This window comes from Salarias fasciatus, chromosome 2, assembly GCF_902148845.1.
Source record: "Salarias fasciatus chromosome 2, fSalaFa1.1, whole genome shotgun sequence".
Taxonomy (NCBI): domain Eukaryota; kingdom Metazoa; phylum Chordata; class Actinopteri; order Blenniiformes; family Blenniidae; genus Salarias; species Salarias fasciatus.
Window position 1 is genome coordinate 14,136,672 of NC_043746.1, and position 12,694 is coordinate 14,149,365.

General features: G+C 42.2%; 1 protein-coding gene across 33 annotated transcripts in view; it reads left to right on the top strand.

Moving 5' to 3' along the window:
• Positions 1-11,292, top strand: part of LOC115397429 (protocadherin gamma-C5-like) — a 292,251-nt gene extending 280,959 nt beyond the window's left edge. For 16 of the 33 annotated variants that reach the window (XM_030103886.1, XM_030103867.1, XM_030103879.1 and 13 more), the window contains 4 exons: positions 3,220-3,278; positions 4,239-4,292; positions 6,954-7,051; positions 8,579-11,292. In XM_030103886.1, the coding sequence (XP_029959746.1) occupies positions 3,220-3,278; positions 4,239-4,292; positions 6,954-7,051; positions 8,579-8,862 (495 nt within the window). In that variant the 3' untranslated portion in view covers positions 8,863-11,292. The remainder of the gene's footprint in view (positions 1-3,219; positions 3,279-4,238; positions 4,293-6,953; positions 7,052-8,578) is intronic. The other 17 variants (XM_030103949.1, XM_030103967.1, XM_030103958.1 and 14 more) reach the window with 4 other exon arrangements.
• Positions 11,293-12,694: the final 1,402 nt, after the last annotated feature.

The following is a 12,694-nucleotide window of genomic DNA, read 5'->3' on the forward strand; positions in this document are numbered from 1 at the left end:
GGAAGACATTGTGTAATTTTTTAAAATTTATCTTTTAGAGTTCTTGATGGTCGGTTGTTATTATTGCAGAGCGTTTTGATCATGGTTGTTACCCTAGAATATTTAATATTGACGAATTTCTCATGCTTCTCATCATGACTATGCACTGAATTAGGTTGTCCCTGGGGTCAGCAGGATACCATCTGTCCCCCTGCTCTAGTGACACGTGTGCAATGAGGACAAGAGAGAGAAAGGGGATAGAGAGACAGATAACTGAAGAGAGAGGATAGCTTAACGCACGTGTGCCACAGTGACAGACGGCTTTGACCATGCAGGTTTATCACCATGGGTGTTTATGAGGCTGTGTGCATGAGATACACAAAGCCTCAGACACAAGGAGCCCTCCAGTAGTTTGTAATTTTAGCAGGACCTTGGGGCCTTGGTCCCTTCCCACTGCCCCTCTTTATTTCCTCTATTCATTCACAGTGAGCTGTTTTGGCACACTCTATTTAACCATGTGCTGACACAGAATGTTTGGTGGAAAATTGCATTATATTTCCAGAGTGTCACTTGCTGTGTGTTTCTTGTGATATCTTGCCTCCTCCATTTTTTTTAGGCTGTTGATATTCCCAAGGCTATGGATTAATTTATCTGTCTGAGAGTTTATAAGGCCTACGTATTATGTACAGATTAAGGGCAAGAGTTTTGTAAATGTGATAGATGATAAAGCTGTGCCTGGTTTATGAGTCTCAGTCAAATTGTCTTTAAGGTTTTGGGGTTTTTTTTTCAGTTAGTTTGTGATGCATGTTTGAGGATTTTAATATCAGTTTCACTCCAAGAATCAAGAAGAATCAAGAATCTTTATTGTCATAGTGCAGAGCACAACAAACGTACAGTAAAAAGACATCTAGAAAAAAAACCTCGACCATGTATAATTGCTAAGCCTACAGTGGACTAATTGTTGAATTAATTCAAAACCTCAAAGATAAAACATCTCTTTTTTTCATTTGTTTTATTTCTGTATCCTGAAAAATAACGCAGTGCAGTAGCACAGGAGCTTGGTCAGCTTGTAATTCACCTGAAGATCCCTCAAAATCCTGTGATTCAATTTGAAGGTTTACAAGAAGCACACTGAAAGTATTTAAAGCTCCCAGGTTAGTATGAGGGTCTTTATGTGGGATGAGAAGTAGGGCTCACAGGGCTGTGAGATCCAACCATCTCTCCCCCCAGTATGTCTTAGATTCTAGCTCCTTTCCTTCAAGTTTAACTTGTGTCCTGGAAAAAAAAAGTACAATAATAATACCTAATGACATCCTTTTACAAAACCATTATATGTGGTGTTGGCTTTGTTTTGTCTGACCACCCTTGTCTGAACCACTGAAAAAACTCAGCAACATGTAACAGTTTATGGTTCAGATAAGTACGTAAACATTCCTCAGTTTCACCTTTTTATTAAGCGGATCAGCATTGCACTCTTGTGAGTATTACACCTTGCTGAGCTGCACCGCATTAGGTGTTTCACCTTAAACTAGCAGTGAGGTGCCATATTTTGTTACGCTTTTCTACACGTCTGGGGAGGGATCTGACCTTGGAATTGACATGCGTAGGTCTGCGAATGTGTGCGGTGAGAGCGAGTCACGCAGCAGGAATGCTGGGCCTCACTGTGGATGTTTGAGTCAACTCACTGCCCATCACTAGAACTCAGACAGACTCGCTTGCCCACGCACATGTACAGTACACTCCTCTGAGTCCATTTTTACACTTTACACACCGACCGAGCTCTGCATTCAGATTCTGCTCTCCGCTTTTCGTCTTCACCCACTTTGGGATGTCTCATGCAGTAGCTGTAACAGCTTGTGAGTTCTGGCATCGCAGTTCGTTATGAGGATGCAACCAACCCAAATGTGTTTATCTGACACACTTTTTCTGTGCGTGGTTGCTCAGTGTCCATCACTGTGAAGGAAACAGCATAAAGATTTAAACCTGTGAGAGCTAAATTTCTCTCTGTACTACCTGAACTGTTTTTGTGTACATGCTGTTGACTGATGTCACATATAAAAAATGTTAACATCTGTTTTTACAGTTTGTGATTATTGCATTCATTCTTTCATTAGCTGTATGCTAATCAGTGGTCCGGCCATGAGAGTGACCCCTTTATCACACAATGCTGTTCTCTTTATCATTCAGTTTTCTCTCCCGTTGTCTTGCATCTCTCCATCATTCCCTCGGGTAGGACAGTTCTTTTAATAATGCAGCACATCATCCTGCTGGCCTTTCTCTCTCCAGGGAGCTCTTGTGTCGATTAGGCAGCGGAGTTTGGAACCAAGCCAGGGGTCTATTCACCGCATCGCTGCACAACAAGGCAGCCTGAGAGAGCGAGAAAGAGATTGAAAGAGAGAGAGTGAGGGTGAAGGAAAAGACATGGTGACATGGCCGGGTGTGGTAGAGATAGACAAGAGTGAGGTAGGCTTACTGACATAAACAGACAGGAGCAAGGGAAGATTCCAGGCTTTAACCTCTGCTTTGCCGTCACTGAAGTCTTTTTTTTTTTTTTTTTAATTTAGTTTTGTCATTGGAGTAATAACCCTCTTTGTTTGGCTGTGATTTGCTCATTGTCAGTTGTCTTTTCACTGCCATGGCTTTGGTATACATATTTTCATGAGTGGAATCTGTCTTTAAGAAAGATATGTGCATTGTCATATTCGAAGATAATCACTGAAATATGGCAGACCTGTGGATGGCCACATCATCATGTAATGGCACTGTTTCGTTTGTCTAGTATATAGTCAGTGTCTCAAGTAAGCGATTGTGTAATTCTTTTTTTTTTTCTTCATTTATTGTGACAATACTTCACAATACCAGGGGAAAACAGTATAAGCATTACAACTCTTGAACAAACTTTTAGTTTCCATCCTCTAACTGAACAGTTGTTGAAAATGTCAAGCTGTAAGTTGATGTATTTGTATTGAAGGACTGTCTACCTTTTGTTTTTAGTCATGAGCACTGCTTCAGTTTGTCACAGGATTTTATTTCTTATAGCTTTAAGAACAACATAAATATTGAGATCCTGATGGATTTCACAAAAATGTTGAGCTCAAATAAATATACTAAAGGACACACACAAACCTACACCATCACCCACAAATAAATGTCTGATGAATTGAACCACGACTCGGGAAGGTTTCCCTCATGTTGCACTGCAGCACACATTTCATGTATCATCTTCTGTTCTTTTCACAGCAAAAGCCACCCAACAATGACTGGCGCTTCACGCAGGGACAGAGACCTGGACCCAGTGGGTGAGTAAACTAAGACACACAAACACACAAATACACACACACACACACACACACACACACACACTGATAGAATGCTGTCAGTTCAGTGCCATGTTGTTATCATAGGAGCATGAGGAAGGAGGAGTAAAAGAAGAGGAGGGGCGGTGGTGCTTTCAGTCAGCTTGTTACCTGTTAATCTGACTTTAAATTCCGTGCATTGATTCATGCAGAATGGATTCATTGCTGCATTTTACAGCACGGTTGTCCTCAGCAATCTCAGACTCTGGGTTTTGTCTCCTGTCCCAGCATCCCTGCCTTTTTGCAGGCTGCTTTATAAAATGGCTGCCGCAGCTTCCACTCCCCCTCCCCCTCTCCTGCTGTTTCTTTCCTCTTTGCGCTCCCTGAGCCTGTGCGCCATCACTCAGTACTACTGATGAGCGACTGTGACCAGAGCAAGCTGGGGGGGATGGGATAGTGCTTTTATCCTTCTTTATTTTTCTCCTTCCTTCAACATCTTTTTTCACATTAGTAGCGTTCTGATTTTGTAATACTCGACTGAATGTAGCACCCTGTTTTTGTTGTTTGGCTTGAGGACATGTGTGTTGTGTGTCTTGATGGTTGATCACTGCCCATGTCGAGTGGGCCAAAATGAAGGGCGCGCAGCTCGTTTTCACAACAGTCATTACACAACACATTCTGCGAACGTGGCTTCTGCCTAAAACACAAAAAAAAATCTTCTCTCTGAAGAAAATGTCAACACAAACACAAGCCACTACAGTTTAAAGAGACCACTGGGATGACTGACACATGAATCCTAATTTATGTCTCAGGGAAAAGATAACAAACCATTCACCTCTTGTTATTTCAGGTCACAGACTCCACATATTTTCCAATGAAATCTCAAAAATCAGTGTACCGGCATTTGAACTCTTTTCTTCACTAACCTCAATCTTCAGACTGTATAACTTGTTGTGTTTTTAGTCCCCACATGCCATACGGTACACACATACGATGGACGCCGAAGAGTGGGACAAGGTACCGACCTAGACGTAGACACTGTGTGTCCGCTGTCTGTCCTCAGCAGCTGATTGAGCCACCATATATAAAGCCACCATTCAGTGGAAAAAGCAGCAGACCAGCTGATGAGGACAGAGGGGGACTGAAATCGTGTTAGGTAGTGCACTGCAGTCGAGTGCTGTGCTGTGTGTAGCTGTACCTAACCCATAGCTTCTGTTAGTCTCCCCTGAAAGTTTGATGGGGTTTGTTGATCAATGTGCATAGGCCACAATGCTTGCTGTGGCGTAGAAAGGATTGTGAAACTTTTGAGTTTGTGTGCAGTGTTCTGTAAAGTTGCTATGCCTTGTACTTGTGCTATACATGCAGTCATGACGGTTTTAGAGCTCTTCGCTCCTATAAGACTGGCTTACCATGCAGTGTTGCCTTTGATGTATGTCCGTGATGGTTGTAGCTCAATGCCACCACATGCAGCTTTTTCATGTCTTTTATGACCTGAAAGACAAACAACAAACAAAAATCCATCTCAGCATTGATATCAGGAAAAAAAGCCAGCTGAAGGTTAAATATGTTGCCAAGTAAAAAAATACACACAAAACCATTTGACTTGAAGTTGATATGTAAAAAGTTCTACATTCATACGATAACAAGAGGTGTTATTGACACAGTTAATACTAAAATACCAGGACATGGCAGGTTGTGAGGAAAAAAAAAATCCTGTCAAGCTAACCAATGATGTCCTCCCAGACCACAGTGTGCAATCTTTCTCTGAGGAAGTGATAGTCCTGACCACAGGAAATGCTTGACACAACTACAGGATGTGATAACAGCAGAAAGAGACGCTAATTTAACATAAATGAACCGTTTCCTTTTATCTTAACTTGTGCAAGGAGGCACAAAATGGCTGCCTCGGCATGTCTGACCGTGCTTTTACCCAGCCTGGTTCTCGTTGGCTGTCTGGCACAGGACATGCATGTTTCTCTCCCTTGGTCTCCCTCTCTGGCTCTGTGCTGAAAAACCACTTCAGAGTATTGGCAGCCGAATCTGGCAACCTGTGCTTAAACAGAGCCGAGTTTTTGTGTTTGGAATTCCTCTTTCACTTTTTCTCTTGCTGTGTCCTTCACTTTCTGCTAATCTTCTGGAGCTGACCAATTTGTTTGTTCAATATAGTTTTTTTGAATTCTGTTCAATCAGTAAAGAGGGTTTTTGTTTCTGTCAGACAGATGTAAAATATTGTTCACAGTGAAAAGGTTTAAGATACTAAGAGTGATATGGATTTGACTTTCGAAAAAGCTATTTAAAGCAGCAGTTCTTCTCCAAAAAATATTTATACATAAAAAGATACAGGTATGATTTTTTCAGGCATTAACAAGGGATCGTCACATTTCCTTTGCAGATTGCAGATTTCAGTGTTTCCTGTAAAATCAGACCTTTTGCTGAAGTTGAGACCAGAGCTCTGTAGGGACCATATCACTTCCCAGTTTTCATGCCTCTGGCTGCATAACCAAGCTCAATTTTGTGCTTGCAGAATGTATACATTACTGACATTCATGTTCCATTTTTTGGACTTTTAGTAGACTGACATTGCAAAGAAACCAGGAAAAAAATAGGTAAAAGAGAGTTAAGGGGAACAGCATGTTCCAAATTGACTCTCTAGCCAGGAGTGAACCTTAAACTCAGCTATTTTGTGACTGAAATGTTTCACCATAGTGTAAACAGTGCCTTTTTTTTTCCTTTTTGTTGTAGAAATTTGTTTGTGTGACTGCGAGCTGCACATATAATCAGAATATAAGTACCCCGAAGGCAGCTAAAAACAAACAAAAAACCTAACGAATAACCTACATCATGCATTACACACACTGCCACAGTTTACCAGACAAATGACAGTTAAACTTGCTTCTGACATTTCACCAGTTAAATACAGCGATTGTGCTACTATAGATGTTTTAAATGATCTTTGTGACTTTGTGGAAATGAAATGTCTTTTGTCTAACACCAGGGACTGCAAGCATTCACATGAAACACTGCAGTCTGGCATCAATGTTATGCTTAACCTGAAAATCCAAAGATGTAGGTTCATTAGTACTTTGTGAACAGGAACAGAGCTGGGATTAAAATACTGTGACCTAGTTTTCCATTATGGAGCGTGTTCTTAGTGCACCGCACATCTAGAAATGTTGATGGAACAAGATCATAGATCTGTGGTTCTTCTTTTGTTAGCTACATGCAAAATGCAAATGTTAAGTACAACAGCCTCTGCAGGGTAAGTTTGCCCCGATGGAAATGTTCCAAACCAACTAATTCACTTAAAGGTAGAATCACTAAATTATTAACCACATTTACCCGACGGCGCGGTGCCCGTGGGCATGTTGTACGATGAATGTGGCTTTACACTCTCTGCTGTGTGTCTGAGTGCAGGCACATTTGTAAAAGCCTGAAGACGAACGTGTGTTTGTTTGAGACACACCCTGTTTTGCACACTATATACATCCTCCTTGTTATTCTCGCTGAGTTCTTTTCAGGCTGTGTACTTCACTGTCGGCTGCTTTGCTTTTACATCATAAACCACCAACTGTCAAGGCAGTGCGCGAAACACACCGACATGTGCACACACACAAACACACACTGCAGTGGACAAGACAGTAGTTATTTACAGTTATTGTCTCCTTATTTTCACCACAGGGCAACTGGAGGACCTGAGGTTGCCATGGGAACTGGCCCCTGGCCCCAGCCCCCTACCGAAGCTGAGCAGCTCCAGGCCTTGATGGCTGCAGCAAACGGTGAGTCCTACACCTCATCATCTCTGCTTCCTCTCTGCTTTCAATTCATGCTGTCTTCTACAAACTGATTTATCTTTCACTTGGCACATGGGTGCAGGATGTGTGGGAAGAGGTGTTTTGTTGAGCTCCCCAGTTTGGTTAGAGGGCAGTGAGCCAGACGCACTCATTGACGAAGCTCAGTCTGTCCACATTGATGTTTCCATGCGGTGAATCCGTACTGATAGAAATAGAGTGGAAGTTACAGAGAATATCTGTTTAGTGAATGCAACTACCTGCAGTTTTTCCTGAAAGAGAACAGTGAATTTGTTGAATTTACTAACATGACACAATTGCATGTTTCCACTTCACACTGCAGACACATGCTTTCTGTTTTAATATAATCAGTGAGCTCTATCAACCTTTTTCAACATGCAGGCCTCACATTCCAATAACTAAGGCATATTCCAGGATACATGCAGCACTCTTCCTGTCTGCACAAACAGTTCCTGCACTGAGCTGCACACACACACTGACTCATCTTCAGGCTTTGCACATGGAAAATTACACATAAAACTGGCGGTAAAAGCAAGCTGAGCAAGTGCAGTGACAGGCAAATCCAAACTGCACATAGATGAAGGAAGGCCACACTTAATGAAATGTGCTGCCTAATTGTTACAGATCAGTGTTTCCACTCTTATGTCAGAACATTGTTTCTCCCTTTCCCTGCACACACCCTTCTCCTCTCCTCGACACTGCACCGGACACTGCGTGTGTTTTTCTTTTTTTTTAAACACATCTCCTGAAGGTGACATTAAACTGCAGGTCAGCAGCAGGCTACACAAGATGAACAGTCAAAACCATCACAGAGGAAAGAACAAACAGTGCTTGTTTTCAAAGTCTGTGTGTGAATGAGCTTGATGCAGGAACGATTGCTTCATTATTTAATCCTCACATTGGAGGACTGTTTTCTGTCTTTGCTTTTGCCCTTTGAGAGGAAGCACAAGTTAACGTGACAGATCATACACGTGTGTGTTTATAGAGGCGGAGAGGGACGGCTGGATGGGGGAGGGAGCGCTTGTGTCTCTGGCTCTGCATTGCAGGGGCTATGGGAGAGTTATGAGCTGAGCAGCAACGTCATGCACACACAGTGCATGCTGGATGGAAAACTGGGAACTCAGAGCAGAGTGCTTGGGAAGCAGCTTCATCATCCGTTTGAGATTAAAATGCAAACATCTGCTGATCATCAATCACTTTGTCACACCTCTTGCTAATGTCGTCCTCTGTACAGGCTCTCAGTTTCATACAGTCCAAGCTTGTTGGAATATAACATGATGTTGACACTAAATTTCCCTCGGCAACCTCATCTTTCATAGCAGTATTAAAAACTAATTAGTTTAGTGTCCTTTTTGTTACCTATTTTCCTTTCACCACCTCTGTGTAACACTGTCATACTAAACCTTCCAAATGCTTCTTTCTAACAATTTTCATCCCTCTCTCCACTCCCTCCTCACCCCCCTCTTACCCCCACTCTGTCCCTCTTCCCCCTAGAAGTGAGCGAGGTGACGGCCACCCTCGGACCCGGCACCATGGGTCTGAGCACCCGCTACAGCCCCCAGTTCACCCTGCAGCACGTGCCTGACTATCGCCAGAACGTCTACATCCCAGGCAGCACTGCCACCCTGACCTCCAACCCCCAGCAGCAGCAGGCCACCGCCCAGCAGGCAGCCCAGCAGGCGCTGCCTCCACCTCAGGTGTCAGCCCAGCCCGAGCCCCCCAAGGCTGCCCAAACCCCGGCCTCCAAGAAGAAGTCCACCAAGAAGGAGAAGAAGTAGATGTGCAAGGAGGTGAAGAATGATAAATCCCGGCCTGATCGGAAGAGAAATCCAACCCCTCACACCCCACCATCACATATCTCCCTGCTCTGCTGTCACTCATGAAGCCACAGTCTATACGCTGACAGAAAATCACTCCAAATGATGTTGTTGGTTCTCTCAAAGTTTCGTGAAGACCTCAGAATCCGAATTTGCCGAAGGTCGTTAGTGTTTCTACCGTGTGCTGTGTTGAAGGTTTAGTATTGTTCACATACTCAGTGTCTGGAGATATTATTGGCAGGGTGTGGGGGGTTACCGCTGTTTTTCCTCTTTTTTTACCTTTTGGCAAAGACAAAAAAATCAAACTTGGACAAAGAGATTCAGTGTAGGGAACCTTGCTGGGGTGACAAGGCTTTGCGCAGTGATGTATTCAGAGATGAAATGTTAACGTCTTTCATGTTGGATTTATTGTGCACTTTCCTGTTGGTGGAAAGTCAGCTGTTGTAAAGTATGCTAGTTGCTATCCATTAGATTCCTATAGGGTCAGCCTTGCAGGTTCTTGAAGCAAAGGTCCTGCGAATACTTAGGCTTCTGTTTGACACCTGTTACAAACTCTTCTGCATGCTCATCAAGGCTCAGACCACATATACTAGTTTAGAGTTGCAAACTATGCATTAGAAAAACAAAGTGGAGGACATCCTGAATCTTTTATCCTCACTCCAATCGCAGGTCAATAGAATGCACATGTAGCATTTACTTGACAAAAAATGAAAATTACTTTTGTAATCATAGTTTAAAGAAGAAAAAAAAAAGATTTTAACCTTCTGATATTTTTTATGACCTGAGCATGCATACAGAGGAGAGGAGGAGCTGGCAGAGAGGGGGGCAGCAGCGGACAGGATTCTCTTATAACAGCTCCAGATGGGTGAGGACACCTCCTGCTGCGCCGCGCCATCTGCAATCCCCTCCTCACACCCAGCTTGTGTACTTCCCTTCACTCACAACCCCAAAATGATAGCCAAACAAATAGAAATGCACTGTTTGTATTCTGAAGACGAGATCAAGTAAGGGTAGTAATCACTTCAGTCTTTAGGGAAACATGTAGATGTGGTAAACTGTAAGTGCTTAGGAGTTTCTAGACACTTTGTTGGCCTTTAGGGCCACAATGGAGTATTTCCTCTCACTACCCTGAAGTGTTGACGAAACTTCTAGATGTGACACAGTAACTTGTTTTGTTTTTGTTTTTTGCTTTTCTTTGGGAAATGACAATTCGATAACATAGAGGAATAATTCGTATAAGGTATGAAGTCTTTATTTTGCCGTCCATCTGTATGTCAGGCCTTTGGCCACGTACAACTGCATGAAAAGAAGGCATCCTGCAGGCTGGGTCAGAGGGAGTGGAGGGGGCACAGTGAGGGGTAAACAGACTGAGGTGGCATCGTTGTATCGACAAGGGAGGGGGTGGGAAACAACCTCGGCTCTGCCCCCTGAATGTACACAGGAACCACTGTTGACAAGACCAACCCCCCTGACACTTTCTCTAATGCACTGACCCAGGCAGAGGTCATCAGAGCCAAGCACAGTCGTCCCTGTTAGTGAGGAGACACCACTCACAAACCCTATGAGATCTCTCTCCTCACCTGAAATCAATGAGAAACCTCAGCCTCTCTACCACTAACCTCTCCACATCCACTCCCTGGTCCTGCGAGGCTCCTCCCCACTGTAAATAAACACCAGTCCTGTCGATGGTATGAGCCAGGTGTTTGTAAAGCAGGGACAACGTCAAACATTTTCAAAAACAACAAGTCCCTCTCCACAAGGCGTGGCTTACTACTGGAATGTGTTGCATTTTGTTTTTTTCAAGAAAAATAAGAAAACCACACTTAAAAAAAAAAAATAAACAATGAATAAAAATTTGAGATGTTCTTCAACAGTTTGTGTTGCAATGTAGTAACTAAGCACCATGGAAGCCAACTAACTCTTAAGTGTAAATAAATGAATTAAAGATAACTTTAGATAAGTAAACAAAGTGACACACGTAGAATAGTTAACTTGTGGTATGTGTTGCGCATATTTTTGTGTTTATTTTCTCTCTACTATCTTTTATCACCCTGTAAAGAAACAAAACAAAAAAAAATGGAAATGTTTCTATCCTTCTGTAACCTCTTAATGTTCTTTTGCGGTGATTTTATCTTGTGCATTTGTGAAAGAATGCCTCTCATCTCTTTCTGTCCATATGAACAAATGATTATAAATATTATATATGTGTAAGTTTGTCCGCTGCTGAATTAATACTACTCTATCCTGCTGTATTATCTTTCTTATCAAATGCTTAGCCCCTCCCACGCTTTATCCCCGTGTTATCCTCTTATTTTTATGCTAATATTTATATTGCTGTTTTATTTTCTCTTGAACACTGACATTTCAAATAAAAAGATTCTGAAATCATATAAAAAAAACTTACACGTGTGGCTTGTGTCTAATTCTTCAAAAAAGCTGCTGGAATGTGTTAACCCCTGCCAGTATTAAAGCTGTTAATCTTTTTTTTTTTATCATTATAGCTCGTCTTGATGGAAAATGCTGTGCACTCTTCACTAAAAGCCTCTCCTGAGCTAATTTCCATCTGTGTGACTGCAGATAACTGAGTAATGTGCTGTGTTACTGTAACACCACTAAATTTTCTGTGAGGTTGTTCCACTGCTCTTTTGTCGTAGACAACATGAAAACAGTTGCAGAGCCATGTTTTGATTGTCCTTCTTATTGATTAATCTGTTATCATTATCATTAGCCAAAGATTTGTGCAGAAGTACTCAACGGCTTTATTTTAAGAAACTATTCAGTCTTTCCGATCCTTCTTAAAAAAAAAAAAAGTAACTGTGTTCAAGTACTTAATTTCTTTAATTTTCATCATACTGGTAATGTGTGTTGGTTCTCTCGTAAAATATTAATAGGAGTAAAAATTCATTATCTCACTTCATTGCTGTTCATTAAGAGATCCACAGTTAAATGTGCCATGATATGTACATTTTATGAGCTCTATAAAGTCTGAACTGAAAACCAAGTACAGATAAGACAGTCGTAACTCTCCCCTCACTATTTCACTTGAACAGTCATCTGAAAGTTGCACAACATCTTATTACCAGATCCATCTTGTAAATACCAAAAAAAATGCAATATTAACAAGGTATTAGAGAAAAGTAAACCACAATTTAATACATCTTTATACAGGCATCTCATTCTTTCCTCCTCAAGTCTCTCCTTTGCTCGTCCATCAGTGGAGCCACATGTTCTTTATCTTTCCTCCTGCAGATCCTGGGGGCCGGTGAGGGGAACGTCTTAGCCTGCTGCAGCTCTTTGTGCCTTTCACAAGCTCTTACACAATAACACATGTCCCTATAAATAGCCCATGACACGTCACTGAGCAAAACAAAAGGAGTGGGCTTCAGCTCACTGCTGCAGATGTTGGGGGATGGAGGAAGGGCCTTAGATGCAAGAGAGATGGGTATTATGTGAGAGATGTGCATGAGTAAGGCTGTTCTTTAAAGGCAAACTTACGGCTAATGAGGTTTTTCAACATATTAACAGAACAGCTCTCTGTTGTAGATTGAATAAAGACATTTAAAAAAAAAATCTCACTAAGGAATCATAACAACAGTCACTGCAGACTCACATACCCAAAATGGCCGACTCCTCTCGCTCTTCCCTCTGTTGTGTTGTGCGGTTGCCGCAGGAACCACCAGCCCCATCTCCCGATTATTGTCACTCCGTCATGCACATCTTCCTTACAGACCAGCCAGGCGGCCATGATCACTTCCTGACTGGGGCCGGAACGACCTGCACTAAGATAAACATA